The sequence below is a fragment of the Podarcis tiliguerta genome (genome assembly GCF_965153285.1).
Source record: "Podarcis tiliguerta genome assembly, chromosome: 2".
Classification (NCBI taxonomy): domain Eukaryota; kingdom Metazoa; phylum Chordata; class Lepidosauria; order Squamata; family Lacertidae; genus Podarcis; species Podarcis tiliguerta.
This window is the reverse complement of record NC_139535.1, coordinates 79,416,091-79,440,918: the sequence shown is the minus strand read 5'-3', so window position 1 is coordinate 79,440,918 and position 24,828 is coordinate 79,416,091. Positions and strand designations below refer to the sequence as shown.

The 24,828-nt window shown below is 43.9% G+C and overlaps 1 protein-coding gene across 1 annotated transcript in view; it reads right to left on the bottom strand.

The window, feature by feature from the left end:
* Window positions 1-23,899, bottom strand: part of TNPO2 (transportin 2) — a 31,510-nt gene extending 7,611 nt beyond the window's left edge. The window contains exons 1-18 of the mRNA XM_083430747.1: window positions 23,674-23,899; window positions 21,090-21,205; window positions 20,660-20,735; window positions 19,274-19,423; window positions 18,312-18,418; window positions 15,159-15,292; window positions 13,772-13,853; window positions 12,395-12,517; window positions 11,899-12,017; window positions 10,623-10,683; window positions 9,520-9,688; window positions 8,522-8,674; window positions 8,161-8,386; window positions 7,335-7,506; window positions 5,656-5,742; window positions 5,141-5,248; window positions 4,681-4,839; window positions 2,423-2,510 (exon numbers count right to left, since the gene is read on the bottom strand). Coding sequence (XP_083286873.1) covers window positions 2,423-2,510; window positions 4,681-4,839; window positions 5,141-5,248; window positions 5,656-5,742; window positions 7,335-7,506; window positions 8,161-8,386; window positions 8,522-8,674; window positions 9,520-9,688; window positions 10,623-10,683; window positions 11,899-12,017; window positions 12,395-12,517; window positions 13,772-13,853; window positions 15,159-15,292; window positions 18,312-18,418; window positions 19,274-19,423; window positions 20,660-20,735; window positions 21,090-21,188 — 2,113 coding nt within the window. The 5' untranslated portion in view covers window positions 21,189-21,205; window positions 23,674-23,899. The remainder of the gene's footprint in view (window positions 1-2,422; window positions 2,511-4,680; window positions 4,840-5,140; window positions 5,249-5,655; window positions 5,743-7,334; window positions 7,507-8,160; window positions 8,387-8,521; window positions 8,675-9,519; window positions 9,689-10,622; window positions 10,684-11,898; window positions 12,018-12,394; window positions 12,518-13,771; window positions 13,854-15,158; window positions 15,293-18,311; window positions 18,419-19,273; window positions 19,424-20,659; window positions 20,736-21,089; window positions 21,206-23,673) is intronic.
* Window positions 23,900-24,828: the final 929 nt, after the last annotated feature.

Sequence of the window (24,828 nt, the reverse complement as noted above, 5' to 3'; positions counted from 1 at the left end):
GCGCCACTGGAGCGCAACTTCCGCTTGCATCTGGGGGCAAAGGTTGCAACAAGAGGCATCTACTTCCGGGTTAGCGGAGCGTGTAACCCGCATTCGTAAGGGGGACAGTACGTAACATGAGGTACCACAGTATTTTGATCTAAGGGCAAGATACACAGAAATCCAACCAAAAGCAAACAACTACATTAACAGAATAGGGCAGATAAAACACTAGCAATTTAGTCAGCACTGACTAGCACCAAGGCAAAGATGAGGTCCTTAGTCCTCCAAACCAGTTTCCAAACAAGATCAATGCTCTAACTCAGGTTTGTATGACAGCCCCAGTTTTGGCCTTTGGCACAGCTAAGATGACACATTGTTTTATTTATTTGAATAATGCATAAATCACCCATTCAAAAATATCATGGGGGACGCACAAAATAAATGGAATACAATACACAAAATACAAAGTTAAAACAACTGCCGTAGCACTATGCTGCATTCTTCCCTAACTCTGCCCAACATCCAGGGTGCGCTGCACTTTTTTTTTAAAAAAAAAGATTTTATTGGTCTTCTATTAATTCAAAATATACAAAGACAGTTACATAACATTTTGTTACATGTAAACAGAAAATAAAATTTAAATGCACTGCAGTCTTATTGGACAAGAGGGAATATTTCTTCACCCAGAAACATCTGAGAAAATAATGTACCCATAGCCCTTAGCTGCAAGGTGCTGTATAAGAAGAAGAAGAGGAGGAGTTTGGATTTGATATCCCGCTTTATCACTACCCGAAGGAGTCTCAAAGTGGCTAACATTCTCCTTTCCCTTCCTCCCCCACAACAAATACTTTCTGAGGTGAGTGGGGCTGAGACACTTCAAAGAAGTGTGACTGGCCCAAGGTCACCCAGCAGCTGCATTTGGAGGAGCGGAGACGCGAACCCAGTTCCCCAGATTACGAGACTACCGCTCTTAACCACTACACCATAAGAATACTGAGCCTTGAATCTATGCTGCATTCAAAACCAAAATGAGAAAGGGTACATGTCCACAGTATTTGGACTCTGATCCATCAATTTTCTGCACTCATATATTGGCAAATACTGAATCTGCCTTAGATGTAGAAGCCAGATGGCTCCTTGCATATATCCTGTCATATATCCTGTCATAGACACTAGCTTTTGACTAAGTAGCCTTGTAAGTTGCCCTCATTCCCTATCCAGAGCTAACAGTGATAGTACTGAAACCATTTTAAAAGTAGGGAAACGTTCAATGTTAAGTATCATTGTCAACATGTCTCAATAGCAGCAATAAATCTAGGAGGGCGAAGAAAAAGAACCTGTTCTCTCTGAAAGGAGCTGAAAATGGAAAGTACCCTTGAAGAGAGTTGTAAAACATTAAACCCTGGTCTTTTTCTAAATAAAGCACACGGCTACTACAACACCTCTGCATATTTTCTTTCTTAGTTCTGGTAACAAATTTCTGGCTATAATCATACCATTGGATCATCTAGCCCTGAATTGTCTCTGTGGCTGACAGCTGTTGTTTAGGACCACTTACTGATTTTTCTCTCTCACTCTTTGTATTTCATCTAGTGCTTCTATGTACCTTTTGAGATGGCAAAAAGAGGGGAGGTTCAGTTCTTGTGACCTATGGAAGGTGGATCTCACCTTAGGAATGTAGGACAGATCTATTCTGAGGTTTACTTTGTCTTTCTGAAAAATGCAGAGATTGCCCTGAACTGACAAGGTACTTAAATCCATCACCTTTCTGACTAATGTGAAGCAGATACTTTGAACATAAGCAATCGTATGGGAACAGAGGTCAGGGGCTTGAGTAGTTAAGATGGAGAGAGCCTTATGAAGATTCCCTAAGAAAACACTGAAAGGGGGTTGACAAAAAAGATGGAAGAAATCAGCAAGCACAGAGGACAGAGAAGGAGAAAGAATGTCTGTCTGGACTGGCAGTTAAAACAAGATGCCAAGACAGGAAGGAAGAGGATTCAAAGTAATCAATGAGGTTTCCTGCGTGGGCTGCAAGACAGACTTAAACCCAGCTGTGTCTGTGTGGCTAATCTGCCAGGAAAATACCTGCTGGTTAATCTTTTTCTTTGTTTTGTGCACTAATGATTAAAACTGGGACTTTCTGCATGTAAAGCATGAGCTTTACAACTTAGCTATGCCCCCTCTAAACTACTACACAAGGCCTTAACAGCATTAGGGCAAAAACCTGTTTTTCATAAAAGAAAACCAAGGCAGATATGTTTCTTCCTCCAGATACAATATATACCAAAATCTGTTACCACTTGAGAGCTATTATAACTGCTAGCAGCTATCTTGGTCCCTCTCAGACCTTGGGATTAAAAACAGTATTAACACAAAGATCACTACTATCATGCCAAGAAACATAAGGTCACACAACAAGAACTCAACAGGTACCTACCAATGCATGGCTTGACATGCATGAAACAGGCTTTGGTAAGGTCTCCTAGGAGTGCAAATGAGCTCTGCCGAACCTCTGGCATGGTGTCCTACAGGGAGAGCAAGGAAGTTTAGAAGGGACAGTGTTGTGTGTACCATCCAAGACTGCAGTGTAGGGCTGGGCGATGTTGGCCATAACCAGCGAGATGCTGGGTGAAACTGCCACAACTCTCATTGTGGGAGCTGAGGCACTTTCACCCCAGCGCCTCATGGGCTGTGGCCAATACAGCTGGCCCCAGCCTGCTGCTCAGCCAGGGGGCGGAAAGGCTTCTGTCCCCAGCGGAGCCAGCCCCAAGTCCCCTGCTACTTGTCCTGGAGCAGCAAGGACCTTGGGGCTCCTTGGCCAAGCTCCTTCTGCCTTTGCTGGCATGGGGGGTGGGCGAGCTACCTTGCCCGCTTGCTCCCCACTCTCCAAAGATGGACCAAGTGGCAGTAGTCAAGCACATGGAACCTATCAAGCTCTGTGTGTTTGACTGCCTTCGCCCGTGCAGGTGCACTGTCTCTTTCCTCCGGTAGGGGGTCGTTCACCCCGGGAGGAATGATGCAGCTCACCCTCCCGGGCGAAGTCTGCAAGGCACGGGGCATAAATCCACCTTATTCGTGCCTTGCGGAGAGGGGCTGCTGGCGAGCGCTGGGCCCACCAGCAGCATCAAAGAGCCCCTACACCGCCTGGCTGCCTTCCACCGGGAAGGTGGGCTCCATCTTTCTGGGAGTAAAGGCACAGCACACCCTCCTGGAGAAGGCAGTCAGGTGGGGTTGGGGATCTCTCAGCTGGGAAGGGCGGACTTTGCTCTTCCCAGCTGAGCAGCCCTGCTCCCACTCCTACTTGCGTGCAAGCAGGAGCAGGGTTAGGGCTCTCTCAACTGGGGAGGGGGAGCACTTTAATGGAGCCCTCATCCCACCACTGGCTCATGAGAGCCCGTGTCCGGTCAGGGGCTCTGTAAAACTGCTTGGCTGAGGCGAGGGCAGCACTGGGCTCCTCAGCCAAGCAGTTTAAAGAAGCGGAAGAAGGAGCAAGTTGTATTGGCACCTCGCAGGTTCAGCTTGATTCGGCCTGGGCAGAGTGCAATGACAGCTTCACTCAGTGGTATATTGCTGGTGAAACCATTGCCGCTTGTGTCCATCTGCCTCCAGCTCTCAGCCAGTTTGTTTCTCCCTCAGCGTGCTGGGCGCTGGAAGCAAAGGGACTCAAGAGCGGTGAAAGTTTCACCAGCGATATACCACTGAGTGAAGCTGTCACTGTGGTCTGTCCCCACATACTGGTCCTGGACGATATATCAATATATATCACCCAGGCCTACTGCAGTGTCTCTCAGTCTGACATAATGGTGGGTGCTCACTTGTAAGTGAAAGAGGGAAAACAAAGTAGATGTGCAAGATCCAGGATATGAGATTAAATTTGGATGCAAACTTATTTATTCACTAATCATTACTTTTTCTGGGTCTGCACTCAACAGGTCTCTCATAAAAGACAGTGATAAACTCTCCTTCCCTGTTAAAATTATTACGAAGGAGCCTTGTGCAGATGGAAGGAATTTGGCTGTTAATAGGCACAGACCCTCTCTGAAATACCAGAACAGGACTATCCATTGCTGGGTCTGTCTAGCTCTGCTTCCCTGGATAGCAGGAGGCTCTTAAGTCAGCAAAACCTTGTAGCTGATGCTTTCTCCCCACCTCTTTATACAACTCACAATGCATTAACAACCTAGTCCAACATCCTTTTGAAAGACAGACACTCTGGGACTCTTGCTCCCTGCTTGTTCCTTTTTTTAACCTTTGGATTCACCCAATTATTCTTGCAGCTTCTGCTACAATTATTTCTAACTTATTTCCCCCCTTAGTTTCTCACCATCTATCCAGTCTCCTATCATATTCAATAATTTACTCAGCCTATAATTCTCAAGTGCACATGATGTAGAACACATCACTCACACCACCCTCAAAACCTGATTTCTTCCCATTGACATAGAAGCATTGATGATATAGTGCTTTTGTCTGCTAATTCTCATATTGTTGTTTTCTGGCTCTTACTTCTCTCGCTTACTTGTGAAGTAAGCTTTATTAACATTAGTCCAAATTTTGGAAAACAAATGGTGAGCCTAATCTCAAGTACCTCTGAATTCAAGTTCTTGGCTGGGGCTGAGAAATCCCAGGGTCCCAGAAGTTATGAACTCGCCTAAAGCAGTCATTACACATTGAACGCAGGACTCTCTCACCCACCTGCATGCACTGGAACAGGAGAGTCATGATATTGCTCCGGGCCACAAGCTGCTCCACGTGACATCCCAGACCTTCAGCCAAACCACTCAGCAAGTCAAGAGCAACGATCATGAAATCTTTATCAGGAGCCTCGTATTGGTCTGGGTGTTGACTATACATCTACGAATTGAGAACAGAGAACCATTTACATCAAAGAAAACACGAAGCCTCAACAAGGCCATAGCAAGCTTCACTGAGCAACAGTCTGAACAGGAACACTTGTGCTGTTAAAGCACAGGGTAAGTTTCAGTTGCCTAGCTGATGGTTAATGCTAGCATTTGTTACTGCCAGTTATGGTTAATCTGCCCACATGTGACCCCCTTCTATGATCAACAGGGACTCAGTTTTCCAACACTTAAGTATTATATACAGCATACGTTTTTTAAAAAAACCAAAACCAAAAAACAACAGCCTATCCTACCATGGCTTGGGCAAGGGTCTTCTGCACAAGTGTCACACAGCGCTGGTAGACAGGTTCACAGTATGGGAGGAAGCCACTTTGGAGTGCAGTTGCTACAGATGACAAACACTGTAGAAATAACAGACAGCAACTCAAAAGACATGCATGGAGGACCACCTGGCATGCACATTGTCTTGCCCTTATTATCACTGAAATCATTTAACACAAAACCACTTAGCTCAGTCATGAAGGGGACAAGAAACAACTTGCCCCTTTCATGTGTTTATTATTTCAAGCAGCTAGAATTGTGCATTAAGGACAAGGGGTCTGCCCGGGAACCAAAATGTCTCTATTTCTCAACATGCAACAGTACATTTTTTGCTGATTTCCAATACATTATATTAAATATATTTCTTGCTAGACAGAGGGGGTGGGGAAACCACTGCCTTTGAGTAGCATGGCCATTATGCACAATAGAGCTTAGTTCTTTCAACTGAAGCATTAGAGCCCACCAAAGTTAATGGCTGGCCACTTACTTCTAAGAGAGGGAAAAGATCTTTGTCCTCATCCTTTAGCTCATTCCACTTCTGTATCAGCGGTGGCATCAGTTTTTGGATATATTCCTGGGTAAGAGAAGATCAGTTATGACCAGTTATGATTATGCTGTAGTCCCAGCCACTGCCAGTATCATAAAGTGAGCCCAGAATCCTTCAGAACTGAAAAACACTCAACATGTAGCTTCAGGATTCGAATGTCTTGTATTTTCATTGGTCATCACTGTTTCTGGGCTCAGTGTGCAGATACTGTCAGACCAGGACTACTACTATAATTCCATAGAACCAGACTTCTAAGTGTTTCCCAACCACTCTGACCAGCGTATTATTTCAGAGAAAAATAATTTTGTCTGGAGAAGCAGAAAGGACTTGGCCTTGATAAATAGCAGCATTTATACCAAATAAGAAAAAGTAGAAACAGCATCAGTAAGAAAAACAACATGCTTGACAAGTAAGACTATTAAGTATGTGTGCTTGAAGTTTCTTTGCCTTTTAAGAATAATTATTTGTGCAGAAGCAGCACAAAACTAGTATTTTACCTCATTGGCATTTGCAGACTTACAGTTGCATAATAGCAAAGGAACCTGTAACCACTTCTACCTGCATGACACTAAAGTAACTTTTTGTAGTGCCAGAGCATCATAGAAATCAGTGCTGCACCTTATTTTAAGTTAAGGCTCACACCACAACACTACTTTATTCTGTAGTCAATAATACAAAGTAGAAAAAACGGAAAATCTGTCTCGTAACAGTTCCACCAAGTAGCAGTTCTCCCTAATCATATATGGATCTACGATGCTGCCTTGTATGAAGTCAGACCACTGGGTTCACCTAACCAAATACTGTCTGCTCTTCCCAAGACCCCGGAGAGCTACCAACTTTAATTGGCCTCGCCACCAGATATCCTTTAATTTGAGATTTCCAAGATTGAGTGTGGGATTTTCTGCATAGAAAGAATGCTCTTCTGCTGAGCTGTATTCCTGACTTTCCTCCAAGGGGCAAAAGGCAGCCTAGATGGTTCCTCCCTCTCCATTTTATTTTCACAAAATTGGCAAGACAAAGAGTGGCCAGGTTCATCCAGTGAGCTTTGTGGCTGAGTGAGGATATGAACCCTAGCCCCTCACTTTATCCACTACAGCACACTGTCCTTTCATTATGCTCTTCCTGTCAGTAGTAATTTTAATTTATAAAATGACCCAATTTATATACTGATTGATTGTAAAAACAACAACTTTAAATATAAAGTAGTACACACACAGCGTTAATAACAGTGAAATAAACATTTCTGGGCTTCCCTTCTCTAGACCTTTCACCTGCAATATCTTAGCACCAAGGAAACAGGTTTGACAGTCAATTAGATTCTTATACTATCTCTTGGAATAGGAGACCTTTTTTGCTTCAGGTCTTTGAATGTACCACCAATCAAGGTTTATCAAGGAGGCGGATTACATGTGGTGTACATGTAGTTAAACTACAGTGGGTTTTGTTCATCACACTAATGAAGGGAAAACATTCACGCATTTGGACTGCCCTGCATTCAATAATTAGTTTATGCTGACAGTATTTCACCCCAATGAGAAGAGGTAAGAAGACACAACCAGCCATGGTGATTAAATGCTAGCAGTTTCCACTGTTAATGCCAAAAGGAAGAATGCACATACCGGCTGGTTGAGGTGGTGCCCAACAGAATCAGCCAAGGTGCCAATCGCATCATACAGGATCAGCAGGTTCTTGTGCTGGTATTTCCCAAATGCAAAAACCAAAGTATCCAGAATGAAGCTGAGGTATGGGACCAGCTCTGTGCAGGCCTCTTCTTCAAGGGTGGCAAATGCACTAAAATTAAGGTTACAAGAAAAAAAAAGTGGTGGGCATGACCAAAGTGAAAGCAGTACCAGAATCTGGAAAGATTGAAATCCACAGATGCCTGAATAATTTCTATCCTGGGCACTTAAAGAGATCAGTTTCACTGCACAAGAGTCAACTATAACCCTATACCACTCTTTGATCGGAAGTATAAGGGAATTTCTCTGGGTCAGACAGTACGAATATATGAACTATCATAGCAGAGCTCAAATTTCAAGTTCTTCATCACATCCAGAGAAAACCTGAAGGGTGCAGGAGAGACGAGGAGTCTAAGAAGGGTAGATCTGTGGCTCAGAGATACTCTAGAATCTAGTCTGGTTCTAAGTTAGGAACAAGGCCTCAAGATGTGTATCAATTTTCAGGTACTCTTAAATTTTTGCACATTATACCTGATCTAGATAGTCATAGCTTCGGTGTTTGGTTTTGCCTCAAATGCTTAACCATAACGGACCAAGACTCTGCAAAAGCATCCTGGGAAACACTTCTACATTCAAGCAGAAATGGCTATAGATTACAAGGAACCATCAGAAGAAAAGTATATTCAGGCCCTCTGAGCTTACACTGTTTTGATAAACACACTTGTTCAAATGTGCATCAAGTGAAGTGATGCCATGAGCGGGTTACCTGCAAGCAGCCTCCTGTACTCTCTTGTTGCTGTCAAGAATCCGCTTGAGCAGCTCTGTCATCAGAGGCTTGAGATACATGTCTGGGGGTTGGCTCACAACCCAGTGGGCATAACGGCTCAGGGTCCAGCAGGCAATGGAGCGCACTAGGGCCTTCTTGTCAGAGAGACATTGGATCAAGTGGGGAATCAATTCAGGGAGGTAGGGAACCATGCCCTGCATGCAGCCTAGAAATGCAAGAAAATAAGTTCAGCATACTTCCTAGACATATCAGAGGGCTGCCAAATTCTTGTTCGCATGAAGTCGCTGCCCTTTTTGCAAATGCAAACGCCTAGTTTAAGTGATACAACTATAGAACTCACCTTCAGCAATGGCCCCTAGAACGAGGATTCCGGACTCCTTGATGACCCACTCGGGGTGGAAGAGTAGCCCCTTGAGCAGCGGGAGCAGGTGTGGGAGGAGCTCATCTCTGAAGACATTGGCCAATACATCAAGGGCGGCAGCAGAGCATTTTCCTGTAGGAGACATGGGGCTATGTGGTAGAATCTGCACAGAGCACCAGTGGGAAAGCTCTGGTCCATGAGCCAAATTAGGCCCATAAGGTCTCCCAATTTGTGCCTTATTGTTCCTTTGCATTCCTGAACTTGCGCTGTTTATGTTTGGGGCTGAATATAAGCCTCACTGATTTGGGACACAATTGGATCCACCCAGGAGCTCCCAGCAGGATTTCATTCCTCCTTATGCCACAGATGGTCATAAGGCAGAGGTGACTGACAAATCTGGTGTGTGGAGCCTTGGCTGCTATTTGATCCCGCTCTCCAGCATAAAGTGACTCCCTATGCATTGCACAGAGTAAAGTCTGTGGGAACAAAGAGTCTTTTAGGGAAGAGACAAGCAGGAAAAAAGAACTCGCTTTAGGATAAACATGCAAGGCAGAAAGTATCTTTTAGGGGTAAGAAAACCCCAAGCTGTGCAATTCCAGCAATTCTATTAAACAAGAACTATCTTCTTAACAAGAAATAAAATTGGACCATTGAATAAGCTCCTTCGGTGTGTATCTTCTTCCCACATAAGAGTCTAAAGAATCAGGCCAATGGCCCATCTTGTCCAACATCCTGTTCTCACAGTGGCCAACCAGATGCTTGAGGACAGTCTACAAGCTGGACATAAGCACAACACTTTGCCCACCTGCGATTCCCAGCAATTGGTATTCAGAGGCATTTGCCCCATACCATCACAAATGAAAAGGAATGGTATCAAGTCAGTTATGTGCCCAGTGCTCCATTCTACTAGCTCCCGGCACCCTCATAGTTGGCACTTTTCCATCTCAAAAGCACTGCACAACTCTTCCCCTACTCACTCAGATTCCAGTCAGATAGCGTGTCATCGTCGTCATCCTCATCCTCTCCATCTTCATCATCCTGTAGCCGTTCCTCCTCATGCTGCAGGGTAACCGTGCGTGATTTGTGGAAACGAGGCTTGATATCCTGCTCACTGTCAGGGATGGCTTCATCCTCTTCCACATCACCCTGAAATTGAGTAGGGAGAGCACATGGAAGCCCATTTAATACGGAGTCTCGTCTGCCAGGGAAATGAGCTCTTGCAAAACAGTACAATATTTTTTGTTCTTGGTGGGATAGATTGTTACTTAATGCCGAAATAAACCCTGGCAAAGAACGGTAACCCTCCAGTCTTCTTGGGACTCTTCACCTCATGCATCCATGGATCAGACAGGACGAATACAACAACCCATCACAGTTGTCAGGCTGAAGGTTATGCATCATTTCCAAGAATGCATGTGCTTGGCCACTGACTTGGGAGGATGCAAGCATGTATGAATTTCGCTTGAAAAGTGAGACTGGCCCTGGCTTATACTAAATGGGGCAAAACATAGCTAAAGTCACCAAGAAAAAGTGTTTGCAGCCAAGAAAAAGTGTTTTAACTCAGCTGATCAAGCCCATAACCCTAGTCTGTAATCTTAGGAATAACTTTTCCTATAAAGACATGGTTATTCAGTCAGCATATAGGTGCGGCTCACGATGGAACTTGCAGGAGTTCCAGTGAAAGCCCCCAGCACCACAGACCCAGCTTCAGTAGACGAGAACTAGTACATTTAAAATGCCAACTACATAAGAAGGGGATCGGCAGTCACTCGGTATGCTCAATTTTAGGAATAGGACAAGGAATAATTTACAGCCTTACGGAATGAGGGTCCTCAACTATCAGAACTGAAAGGGCAAAGTTTCATTGTTGCGGAAGATTTGCCAACCATACTGCCATGCACTGTTCCTGTAAGGATGGTCAGCAGCAAGAGTGAGGTAAGGATGAATGAGATTCTAGATGTTACAACACAGAATCCTTTTCATTTGTTATGCTCAGCAAACAAGTTGCGACTGAGGAATGTAAAACCCAGAAGAAGGTGGAAATACATATTGTATTAAATCCTAAATTGGAAACAAATACCTTTAACAATATGATGTCAATCTCAGAATACTTCATTCCATTCACCAAAATTGGAATCAATCTGTTAAGGAGAAGGAGTAGAAAAAGTGATTCACCAACTGGGTCCTGGGGCAAGAATGAAGTTAATCATTGCCAAATAGGAGCAGTAATGTCTTTGTGCACATGGGGGGCGGGGCGGCGGCATTTCAGTAGCTTCCGACTGTTCAGATAATGCCCCCTACAATGCAGATTTCCTTGCAGCAAGCAAGCAAGTAAGTGTCACTACTGCCAGACAGAAAAGTCCAACAGTAATTTATAATCCATGCAATCCCACGCCCACAAGGTTGTGGCTAGCACAAAATGCTATTCTCTGCTGCCAAGTTGGAAAGAGAAACAGGTACTCTGGGCACGCAACAAGTATGCACAGCATCTCCATAGCAGCCACCTTTCCCATGAACTCTTCCATTTTAAAAATCCCTTTCTGTCCCAGCTCCGAATGCTCAGTCATACTGCACGTATCTGGCAATTCTCCCCAACTTTGCAGTAATGATGAACTGCAGAAAAAACAGAATTGAAGGAATGTTGAAGGGCTCCACACCTCTAACTTGGAAGAGCCCTGTACTAGATTCACTAGATAGACTATAAGCATATATGCTTAAAATATGAAAGTAAAGATAAAGCTCAGCTGAGCAAAACTAGCTTAGCAACATGCCAGCTTTTGCCTTAATTTGTTTTTGCACAAAGCTACAGCCAAAGAAACATGCAATAATACCATGTGCAGGGAGAATGGACATGCAGATGCCCAAGCCCCTTCAAATCTAGTAAGTCTAAGCTATCCAGGAGTCTCACTGCCCTATTGTACATAAAAATGTAAAATATACATGTACAAAGGTACAATATACATAAAAATGTAAGGCTGCTGTCAAGCTGCATTTTGCATGGTAGCCAGCATGGTGGAAGAACATCAAGCAGGCAAGCAGCATGGGTGGCAGGTGGTCCAGGCGAGCTATTTAATGAAGTGGGGAAGGTGCTTCAGAATAGTTTGCTAAAGCGTCTCCCCTTCCCTTAAAAGGGGGTGGGGCTCAGGGGATGGGTGAGGTTTAAAGGGATGGAGATTGGTCAGGTTTAAAGGAAAGGAGGAATTGGATTGGTGGAGGATCAACAAAAGGGTTGGTGAATGGAGCAAGCAGGGGTGGCAGCCCCTAACCATGACTTAAGTCAACCAGGAAGCAAAGTAAAACTGGGCTTCATAACACGCAACTTAGAATGCTAGTACTGCAGAGGCAAAGCTACTCACTGCACCAGGTGTGAAGAGAGCACCTCCTTGCAGATGGGTTGTTCAGCCAGGGTCAACCAGAATTCACACGCTTCCAGCGCCACATTCTCATCACTATCCTGGGTCCTCTGCAACATGTACTGGAAGGAAACAAGAGGACCAACATGTAACTTTGGCTCAGAGACAGCTACTGCCTTTGCTGCATCTGTCTCATAGAATGATGACGTTTACCATCAAATTGCAGCAGCATTTTGCTGTGACCTGCCAGGTCAGCGGCATCAATTCATGAAGGAAACCCTCTACCGAACAAGTGGCATAATTATGCCTACTCAGTCATAGTATTGATCCACTAACATGGAATGCTATCAAGAGATGAAATCCCAAATCAGCTTCCATCACCTTCAGGCAGACTTGGTGGCACTTCTAGATATATCATTTAGAAAGTCCTAGTGGCTGAAACAAACAAAGGCAAGGCAGCATTTTAAGAGGACCTGCTCCGTAGAAAAAAGGCACTTACCTGGATGATACTATGCATGTGAGGGATCAGTCGATCAATCCGCACCTCTAGCAGCATCACCAGTGCTCGGCAAACATTCTTTCGAACCTCAGGATCTTCATCTACTGCCAGAGCAAACAGGTGCTGCCAAGAGCAGGCAGAGTTAACATTCACACATTCAAAAGAATTTGGCTAAGAATCAAACACCATCCCCTTCAACTGGCCCAAACCTGGGCCTTCCAACACAGAGATGGTTCTTCTAGACTTGCTGCAACTTGGCCAGACAGCAGAGAAGCATTATGCTCAGGGCTCTTGTGCCAATAAATACACAAATGTGCTTATTTTGCATGTGACCTCTTAAGTTCTCTGCAAGCTTAGTATTTTTGGCAAGTGGAGGTGTGGTAACAAAATGACACACAGTTAGTAGACAATTGGTGTATATAAGAGGAACACAACCGAAAAGCATACAAAGTAGAGAGGACCAACTATATGTTCTAGCCTATGAACATTTTGAGGTTTTTACAGACACTGCCTGCACATTTGCAAGTGCAGAGGTAGCACAATACAACAGAAACATTGGTCTCAGGAAGCATAGCTAGGGCCATACTATGTTTGACTAGGCCTGAAGCAAAGGAGTATGTTGGTGTTAAGAACCAAATACCTTTCTCTCTGTACTGGAGCCTGTATTTCCTAAGGCTGCCTCTGGCCATGGATATGTTACTGCAGTAGAAAGAAGTCACTGAGACACGAGAAAGCTTAGGATGCAAGTGCTAAAAATCCTTATCTTCCCTTTTTAAAAAAGATCTTATTAAGAAGCGGACAAAAGCTTTAAGATCTGGCACTCCCTATATTTACAAAAGGCAGCAAAATGCAGATATTACGAGGGCTGCAGAGGAAAAACTGGCCTAAAAAAAATAATGAACTAACAGCTGAGAAGATTCAAAGTCATTGTGCTAGGCTAACACAAACGGTGATCTGGGGAATTCAGGAATTTCTAGGACCATATCAGGTATTCCCTCAAGGAGGTAGATCAACAAATTATGGATACATTTCTCTGAAAAACTGCTCAACTGCTCCTGTTAACTTTCCCTGCCACTATGCAGCTACAGGGGAGCACTTTCAGTAAAGCACTTTGTTTGCATAGGGCAGCAATGAGGCCAAAGGGGTCTGGCGAGGGCAATGGGTGAACTCATGTATACCCTAGAACATTATGCAGGATCTATAAATGCACAGAGGTCAGTGGCAAACATTCAAGGATTTCTTGATAGACCAGCTAACATCAAGAGCATCCCTTACAGGTATTAAGTCCCAGAACTCTGTGCCTAATAAATAAACAGTCATGGACTGTGATGCTTCAGCTTTCAATAACCACAACTGGACAAGAGAAATCCATCTCACCTCAATGAAGGTGTCTATGTTATCCATCAAGGCCTGGGCCCTTTCCATGATGAACTGGTTAACACATGCAATGGCATGGGACCTAAAGAGACAGTAAAGACAGCTGAAACCAGTTGACCAAGCAATTACTACTTACCTCCAATAAGTGAACATCAATATATTCTGTTAGCTTAATTGCAGTTTTTTCTGGGTACCAAGGAACAGTTTTGCAGTGTAAACAAGCCAAAAATCAACATTTGTGTCAATTTTAATTTCTGACTTAAAACAACATATACAACACCTCATTAAAAATCAAATGCAGAAGCCAGCAGCCGAGATTGCAGTATGCATTCATGTGCCAAGGGCCTGAGCAATATATATAACTTTAGTCTGCATTTAAATGCCAACAATGCATGGGACAGATGCACTTGTCCATAGAAGTAGTTACACAATTGGTGCACTGCTATGAAAAAGGTCCTTTCACAAGTCGCCATTCCATTGGCCAGATTCACTGGTGGGACCAGCAACAGGGCTTTTCCCACAGACCTCAAATAATGGGTTGGCAGAATAGGCAACATTTTATTGCCTTTTACATTTCCATCTCTAATTGGAACTGAATTACTGGAGACACAGGACTGGTTAGGACAGATTTATCTATCTATCTGGCCAAGAATGAGCCTTGTGCCCACATGCTTCCTCCCCATCACTCTGGAATTCAATACTCCCAGGGTTTATTAAGCCAGTTTCCAATTACATCTGAACATGAAAAGTGCAGTTTAATCAATTACAAATCAGGACATGAAACCAACATCAGATTAGGCCTTTATATTTTGGTTTACAGGCAGAGATTCAGTTATAACTGGAAACTGTGGTTTAATTAACCCTGCAAATATTCTGATGCAAGAAAGGAAGAAGGTGCGATAGAGGAAGGAGGATGTGGGCACAAGCACTGGGCCCCAAAGTCTAATAACTCATGGCCTATTTGATACATGTCTGAACTAAGCCATTATGCTGCTTAGTCAATGATTTGTTTGTGGGGTTTTTGGTCAGTTATGTTTTATTATTACTATCTTACTCAGCTACAAGTGATCACCAAAGAAGAAGATGATTACTACTATAAGGACTGCATACAAACATAAAATGTATTTACAATAACAATTACATTATATACAGTATACAGCTATCAGTGTAACAATCACACTTCCAAAAGTAAAGGATGCCACTTTACAATAAACCTTCCTTTACATGACAATTTTGCAATTTGGCCAAGTCTGTCAAACCATTCTTTACTTCCAATGCTGCCTGGATAAGGAGGGCAACTCCACCACATGTGCAATATTCAACAAGAGCACATCCTTCTCAGGTTTTGGAGCACAGAACAAGAATCAGTAGTACAGCAGCTACATACCTAATCTTGGGGCTGCAGTGCTTGAAAAACTGGAGGAACTTTGGAATCATAACATTAAGAGGCCGGTTGAGAGCATCACTGTCCAGGAGCTCAGCAGAATCTTCACAGATCTTCTGTAAGGCACCAAAAGCTCCCTAGAGAACATAGAAATAGTCGCCACCAAATATGTGAGGTTAGGAAACAGGCAAAGTGCATCTGAGCATTTAAATCCGACAATGATAGCTAGACTTTCAATGCTCAAATTGCTCTTCTGGCATGAGCTACATTCATTTTGAGGTCTACGCCAAAGGAAAACCATCTAAGTGACAGACTGCCAATTTGAAAGAACGTGTTGTCCTCCTACCCTCAGCCAGACTTCCTACGCAACAGTCTGATATATGCCAACTAATTGCCTAAATAGCTAGGGATGCTACAAGAGATGTAGCAATAGGATTGTTTTTAAAGAGAAAAAGCCTATCTGAAGAAAAAATGATGGTGGCAGGTTTGGCTGGGGGCTAGAATATTCCTGGAACAGGGTGGGGAACTTCAAGTTGAAAAGGAAAATGGCTTTAGATTAATAATCTCTGACCTCACCCTTAGAACACAGCTCAAAATTGCTCCCTTTTCATACACCCTACCTTATCCACCCAGATTAATTCAGGGTTCTTACTGGGTTAATGAAAAATTGGTCCATGACTCTAACAGTGGAGTAGCAGTGCTATTTGGATGCCATTGCATACAGAAAGAACACCTATGTCATATGAAAATTACATCTCTGTCAGGCTAGGTGAATAGCCACCTAGTAATAAACTGTTTTATTTAATAAAAAACAGTCTTAAAATTCACATTTAACCTTTTAAGGATATGCTCCTACACACACACACATATAATTTCGCTGTATTACTATATTAACATAGCTCCTTCAAGAGTAAACTCTCTTTCTCAAAAGAGTAAAAGCTCCTTCTATTGGAAGGAGGCTTCCAATAGAAACACTAACATAAATGCTAATATATAATTATATATTAAAACAAACCAGTAACCAACAAAACCAACAGCCAACACAGTAGCAAAACTCAATAAAACTCTTTCAACTAAAAGCCACTGAAAAGGGGCAGGTTTTCAGATCTTTCCAAAAGGTCTGCACAGTGTTAATAGTCTGGTGGAACCCAACTGGAAAAGATTCCAAAGCTGTGGGGCTATAATGGAAAATGTGCTCTCTGTCGCTCTCTCATACTAACCAATGTAATTATTATTGGTGTGGGGCAAACAAGAAGGGCCTCCACTGTTGAACTCAAATAGTGAGAAGGTTGGTACATGTGTAGGCAGACTTTCAAATATATGGGATACAAACCATTTAAGGTTTTAAAGATCACAACCAGTGTTAGAAACTCAGATATTTAAGCTAGGTTTCAAATGGCTCCTTAAACCAGGGTTAGTTGCCATTTGGGGGTCAGACAGCTTCAAAGCCATCTTTTTAAATATCACTTTTTGGTTCCTGAAATTCATTCTGATTGTGCAGATGGAATAAACAAATAGAATTCTACAGAACGTGTTGCTAGTGTGTGAGAACAGTCAAGATCCAAGGAGCCGATCCCCAGACATGCACCTCCAGATGGTGGAAACATCAGGTGCCATCCTGGCACCTGGGCATCTTCACTTGGATGCAAGTGGCCAACAGCCAGGTACAAAATGTCCCTGGCGCCTGGTGAATTTCGAACACTGATCACAACTCCTTATCTAAACTTTCTAACTATCAAAATACAGAAGAACAGTTTTGCTGGCACTGATTACCCTCTTAAGATCCTAGGCATGAGATTTGCCAATGGTCCCTTGAAGGATAGGTTCAGTCCTTTGGAAACAGTCTATCATGGGTTCTTCTACTATAGATGTTATCAAGGGGTTATCGAAAGCATAATTTAGCTCCTTAAGAGACAGTTTCCTAGTCAATCTTATGGACCCTTTTGAGAATCTTCTTCAAATGGTCTAATAAATCAATTACTGAACAGCTGGCAATATATATGAATGTAATATTTCTTAGATTTGTAAAGATGGTTAGTTCTTAGCTTGTCAGTTTTAATAACGCATAATTGGTTCTACTATATTAATTTTGTACTACTTTATATTTTGTACTTCTGTTTAATGGTTGTAATCAACATAAAGGATATAACCAGCACTTTAACTGGGCTCGGAAATGCATCAGTAACCAGTACTGCTGGTACAGTAATGGTGTTTTGTGAGCCACTCGCCCAGCTCTTAACAGAACTCAGTCAGTCACATTCTGGACCAGCTGAAGTTTCTGAATAGGCTTTAATGACATCTTCACAAACATGGCAGCAGTCAAACCCAGATATGACTAGAGCATGAATAAGTCAGCCATGGCCCAGTCTGTCCAGCTAGAACTGCAAGCTGGCATACCAGTCTAGCTGGTAAAGCATATTCCTGGACACCACTGCCACCTGAGCTTTCCCAGCCAGGGCTAAGGCCACGACAGTGCTCAACCTGCGCACTTAGCAATGCAACTCCATCAAGAACCAGTTGTAAACCACCTTCTGGAGAACCGCCCTACCTACGGTACCTCTGTCTTATCTGGATTTAGCCTGAGCTTTGTTCACCCTCAGCCACCCCAGAATCACCTCCAAAAACCAGTTAAGAATTTCAACAGCCTCCCTAGGATCAGAAGATGGAAATAAGAGGTAGAACCGGACATCATTTGCATATCGATGACACTGTAGCCCAAACCCCCAGAGGACTTCCCCCAACAATTTCATGTAGGTGTCAAGCTGAAGTGGGACAAAATGGATCCTTAAACCAACAGCCATGGGGTACAGCAGAAGTTCTCCAGGACCACCTTCTGGAACTATACCTCCAGAAAGGATGAGAACCACTGTAAAACTGTCTCTTAAGCCTAACCCTGAGAATTGATCCAGAAGGATACCATGGTCAACAGTACTGAAAGCTGCTGAGAGATTCAGGAGAACCAACAGAGTAGCAGTCCCTTACCTGTGACTCTACAAGACTTACATCAGAGTAGACATGCATAGGATTGGGATGCAAATTACATTAGTACGTTGTGGTACAAGATTGCTGTGCTACAGCCAGTCATGCTAAAAAAGTAATTACTTACACAATCTTGTTGCCTATTATCAATTATTAACCTATTGCAATTAAACTCACTTCACATGTATTGTAGTCCTCAGAGTTGAGCAGGTTGCAAAGTTGGGGCAGAAGTTCTGGCCACATCTGCAGCTCCCCTTTGGAAGCAATGGTGGTAATAAGAATACCTACCAAGAGAAAGAACAGGCTGCAGTTCAATATCACATCGCAAGCCCAGTTTAACTTCTTGTACCCACCAACTCTCCCTTGAACTTTCAAAAGCAACAGAATTTAATACTTCTGACCGAAACTATGATCCAAACCAAGGCTCTATGAGATGCTTCCACCAATCAGTCATCTATAGTATTTGGCCTTTGAACTGAAAGCTGCCTCTAGAATACTTTGAGCTGATCCGTGAACTGCTCTGAGGTCTCCTGCAGTAGAGTGAAAGCATTTGGCTTGCCCTCCTTGCCCCATGCATTGGAGTTGCCAGGAGTGCTGAACTCACTGACACCTATCAATCTTAGAAAGCCAGCAACAGTTGGTATCTCTAAGTAATTCAAAAATTAATTGTGCATATCCTTCCCACAAGCATGTATATTTTGCTTATTTGGTTTGAGGAAGCCAAGAAACAGGGGGAAAGAGAATATTTTGCAGCTTACACAAGCATATTTGCCACGAGACAGACACCCTTCACCCACACACGACCTTAATATCATAGTCCTATGTCAACCTTCCCACCTCTGCACTCAGTTCGCTTCACCATGTTCATTTATATATGCACCTACACAAAAAGTTAGTAAAATTCCCACTCACTTACTTGAATTAACTGCAAGTAAACGCAGCATCTGCTATTTAGAGACTTATCTCTCATTGAGAATACAAACAGCACTGAAAACACTAACGTAACTCTCTTCCCACCCTGCAAATGCTTTGCCCAGTGTAAGAATACAAACACTACTCAAGAATACACTTTCAACTTCCTTGAAAAAACACAAACACATGCTTCCCCCAATCCCTGCCACCCTTTCTCCAGTACTCACCAATGGTAGCTCTAATAAGAGAGGAAGCATCCCCTATGTTGTTAAGACATTCTTGCTTAATGAACTCAGCAACAGGTTGGGGGAAGCTCTGGTAATGAGCCTTCACATTATTTTTCAGGATCAGACCACTCAGAGAACGAGTTGGCTCATCTGTTTAGAAAGATTTTGGAGAAAAGAAATTAATTCTCTAAGACCCAATATACTGTACACAGGAAGGTACAAAAACCAACAACCCCACAGTAATAATGGTGACCTAAGCAGAGATGCAGGGGGGAAATGAGGATCACTAGATATTCCTCAATAATCATGAACTGAAACAGTAATGCAATGCATTTTTTTCATTCTACATACTGTGGTTCCTTAGAATTTTTAGAACTGTATATGAATACAAATAATGCTCTACTTTGTTGCAATCAAATTTTTATGATCCTCATTTGTTGACACCTGGATATGCTGCAGGTACGCTATTTCTATTCAGACACACTCCCAGTAGCGCTCTTATATCCCCCTTGCCAAAGTGAGTTGCAATGGGATGCTTCTGTAGGACCTGTTCCTCCTAAAATCCAGCAGTGGGGGGACTCCGGCCCATAGGCCTATTTAGGCCTTCACCATTTGGCCCAAGAGGTCACCTTCACCAAGCCACATCAGGTGTTGGGCAGGAAGACACAGCTGGGCCAAAAGGTGACTTGCAGGCACCGCCCATCAGCTCATCCAAAGTACTTACAAAGCCTTGTGCACAATCCTATCTCTCAGCTGATTGACAGGAGCTTACAGAACACAGGATATGTAGCGATCCAAATAATTTCATTTCTTTGGACATGGCTAAAAAGCAGTTAAAAACTGGACACCTCTGGTCACCATAGAAACAGAGCACCTTTATCTTTATCTATTCTGCAAGGTCCCTTACTAGTCATCTGTGTGTTTACAATGGGCTTGCATTCCTACCCTCCTGTGCAAACTCTTTCATTATAAATATACACACACACAGACACCCAAAACCAAATTTATGTATTAATCCTTACATTCTTTCTGCACCCCCTCCCACCAAAAGAAAGCAGTATAATCTCCACTGTAAAAAAAGATGAAGATTATCAACGTCTGGCAAAATTCTGACAGTTGAATTCCTTGCTAGAATTTGACTCACTTTTCATAGCAAGGCAGAACAGAGAACAAAAACAATTACTAGTAAAGCACCAAAGGGAAAGGGAACCCTTTCCAACCTCTACACCAGATAGTACTTTCTGAAGCGAAACAGGTATCAATCAAGCAAATACATTATTCTGCCATAATTCTAAATTAGCAGTTAAATCCTTGATATTATACAATAAAGGCAAGATACCACGACGTTTTTCTCAAACTTTCATTGTGACAATGTAACCGACATACCCTCAGATTTCAGTCGTGTCAATACAAATATCAAGTAGTTATTGAAATCAGGAAACTGGTTCAGCTGCTTCAGTTTCTGTAACATTTGTTAAAGAATCAGTTCTACTAATAAAGGGTTTTCAAGACTATACATAATGATTTTACTGATTTTTCAAATGTTCTTATGCTAAAAATGTTGGACTCTTCTTTTCTCATACAATACTGACCCAATATAGTTTCCAAGACTAATGCACCTGTTCCTGCTCGCATTCCCAAACATACAATTTAATTTAAGGATAGACTATTCTATAACATTTGTTTATCTCACAATTTACTTCTGATTGTTTTACTAGATATAACATGGCTTATTGTTTCCTGCTCCCTTTGCAGTTCGTGAGAAATGTTTTCTCTTATGCCACTTTCTATGGCAACTTTGATTATTCAAGGATACATCTTGAACAATACGCTGTGTTGCTGTGTTTGGAGACTGAGAGTCTTTGAGTAACTGAAGCACTTGCTGGAGGCCCTGTTCATCTGGCTGCCAGTCCATGATGGGAAGCTGCCTATCTGTAGAATGATAAAGAATAATATAGTATATTAGCATGACAGCAGAGCTACGCTTCAACTCATTGTCTTATGACTGCAAACATCACCAAACTAAGAAGCAAAACTACATGTTGTACACATCTGAGAGCACCTTCACTTGCAATCAAAATTCAGGTAACCTAGGTAATCAGCCAATGCTTGCTTATATTTGTACAAGCCAGATGGCAAATTGGTATTTGAGGCCCACAAAAAACAGGATTCATTTAGATCCATAACTCTGTGAGGTGGGCAAGATGGAGAGACAGTGATTTGCACAAACATCATAGATGGAGTGATTTCCCATGTACCAGAAAAACTTGTCCTCTATACAATATTGCACCTGGACTTCACATGCATAAGTTGCTATACTTCTCCACAAGCACAAAAGTGACCGCTTAAGCAGTGTTAGAAACTGATATATTATGGCAGCTTAAACCTAGGATATGGGCGCAAAAATGGAATGTCTGGGCACACTTTTTATAACAATACAAAGCTGAAAATAAATGAACTGCAGCTAAAATATTTCACATGGTCTGATCCTCCAGTCTTCAGAGAGTAGCTGGAAGTGGGGAAGCAGAAAAAGGTCTTCCTTTCCTTCCACTTTGAAGTTTTAATCTGAAACCTTAGGCACAGTACTGCACCCAGAGCTTAGCAACTGCTTACACTAATGAAATTCCCTGTCGCAAAAGGCGCCTAGAACAATGGGAGTTTTGAACACTGTGCTTAAGACAATATAAATGAAAACATCTAAAAATAAGTTTTACCAAAAAAGATATGCAACAGAGCAAGGTCGTTAGAAAGTGCTAGAAAACCCATTTTTGGCAGCATAGTCAAGATCTATGTATGACTCATCAGAGAGCATCCATAGAACATGGGAGGAACTTGCTCAAGGCTCTCCCCTATGGCAATATATAGTAGACAGGTTTCACTGAAATAAATGAAAGATATTATACCTAAAGATAGCAAAGGATGTTGATGTGAGGGTTGACTTTGTTTGATATTAGTAATCACCCATGTATCATACTACAGTATATAATGCCTAGTTGTTACCCATTTGTTGCATGCAATTCTGACAACTTCCGGCAATGTTCTGCTTCTAAGACATATTTTCTAAGGTCTAAATATGCTATTTTGTATCAAGCAAAATGTTTTTCCTCATATAGATCACCTATTATTGTTTTGATTTCCACATGAAATGTAACTGCACAGCTTCCACAAGCATCCACTTAATAAGGCCTCTGACACAACACTGCACAATCCAATACCTATAACTGTGTGTTTGTGACTCTTCAAAATGTATTAGAGGTTGAGTGCTCCACAACTATTACACTCAAGTGTGAGAGCACTCACCTCCCTTTAAAAAAATCCAGTTGATACCCAGAAACTACCCGCTCATACATACAAATCATTTTGTAAGCTTTTCACTCCCCTCTATTCCAATTTTGATTTTTGAAGGAGTGAACAGTTATGATCAACAAGCAGGGCTATTTTGCTTCCATTACATTGGGACTGGACATACTCTTAATACTTCAGAATGAGGGCATGAAAGAGGACCGTGCAAAGACTCCACATAGTTGGGGAGACACGTGCTTACAGCAAGGAAATGGAGTACTGTACAAGGTATCAGGCGACAGCCAACAAGAGCCGAGCCAAAATGCGGGACTCTCCAGCACATCTATTCCAATTCCAGAATTTAACCTTACCTTCCGTCATCTCAGAGATGTAAATATTAGAGGTGACAGATCAACCAACAGTTTCTAATCACCAAACGTAAGGCCTCCCCACCCCCCGCCCATGCTTAAGAGGCTGTGTGCTTTTAAGTACCAGCTGCCTTCTGGGTGGGGACGAAACGTATAATGGGAGATGGATGGTTTGAGCTTTCTAGTCGCTTTTAGAAACAAGGCGCTGGACTGGAGGGACCGTTGATCTGGTCCGCCGGGGCTCTTTCTGTTTAAGCGTGTGCCGGGCGAACAGTTCTTTGGCGAGGCTCTCCCGGCTCCCGCCTTGTGCTCTGCAGCACCACCTCCCACACAGAGGAAGCGTGAGAAGCGCAGCTGCCCAGGGCCCCGCTGACCACCGCGGAAGCCCTCACGCCCCTCCCTCAAAGCCATGTTGGGCCGGAGCAGCCCAGCAGCTTAGCCGGCAACGACTCGCCCCAATCAGATCAGGCCCGGCCAACTCGGTCCCCCCCCGCCCGCCTCGCCGCCCACGACCGGGTCGTTTCAGATTCCGCCCCACTCCCGCCCTGCCTCCTCAGCCGCTGGGCGACCTAACCCCCGCCAGCCAGCCAGCCGCCCGCCCAAGCCCGGCTCCTTGAAGGCTTCGCCTTCGCGAAATCCCTGCCTAGGCCGAAGCCGGGGGAGCCTCGCGCCATCCCCTCACACGCCCGCTCACGGCGCGCCCCAACCACCGAGCTTCCCACGCGCGCCCAGGGAACCCCGGCGCTGTACCTGCCCGGTTCCCGCGTGCCCAGGTTCAGGCCGCGGCTTCGGCGCCGAAGGAGGGAAGAAGAAGGTGGGGGCGGCAAGACGAACGCGACACGCGGGCGATGAGCCGGGCCGGCCGCCGTCTCTGCCGCTCACGTGACTAAGACCAACAGGAAAAAAAGAAAAGAAAAAGGGGAGGAGCAGAGGACCCGCTCGCGCACGTCTATAGACGAGGGCAAAGCAAGCACGTCACGTGGCTCGGGAGAAAGGGCGGTAGCCACGCCCTCTCCTCCCTCCGTCCACTAGTCCGGATGGAAGCGCGGCGCCTTGAGGCAGGTGGCTGACGTCATGTCGCGCAACCTAACTTGGCCGCTGATGAAGCGCTACAAAGCCAGACGGCGGGAGGCTTGATTCTGTCGCCCAGCTGCACGTTGTCACCCCGAAGAGATTTCGTTTCGCTTGTTTTTAAAGTTTTTCTTCCGGTGCAAACTTCCGTTGGCTGGGGGGAAAAAAACTAATAGCTTCGCGTCTACCTAAAAACGCAAGCAAACAGTTCTTTTTCCAAGAGCCACCGGGCGCCTTTCCGTGCTCAGTGTAGCAGGCGGTGTCACCGAAGGGAAAAAGGAGGTCAAGCGGCCGTTGGGCTAGGGAGGCTGTCCCCGCCCACGTGGCCGGGCTGGCGCGTCTAGCCTGACCCGGACTCCGAGCCGGGCGGGGTGGCGCCGCCTTTTGTCGGTATAAGACATGAGGGGGCGCTTCTGGAGTCTCGTGGATGCATATTTCTGGAGGAGGGGGCGGAGGCGTGCCCATTACGTTCTACGGAGAATATGCAGTGCTACCTTCAAATAATGTTGGCAGAGAAATGTAAAAAGATTACAGAGTTGGGAGCGATCAAACAAACCACACGGGAGCAGCCCCGTGCAAGCAACAGATCATGGCCGCCTGCTCAAAGATGGGCAAACCCCGTGGTAGGGAGCTTCAGGGCACCGGCGTGGCAGGATTTTTGTTAGAGGGGGGAGAACCTCAGCTATGTATTTTTATTGATATGTGGGGGCAGCCGCCCCCCCTGGCTACGCCCATGCTTCAGGGGGCAAACCCTTGCTTCCAAATAGGCTACCAGGCTGTTACATTTGCCGACAGCTTCATTATAAACTATTATTTATAACTAAACATTATAAT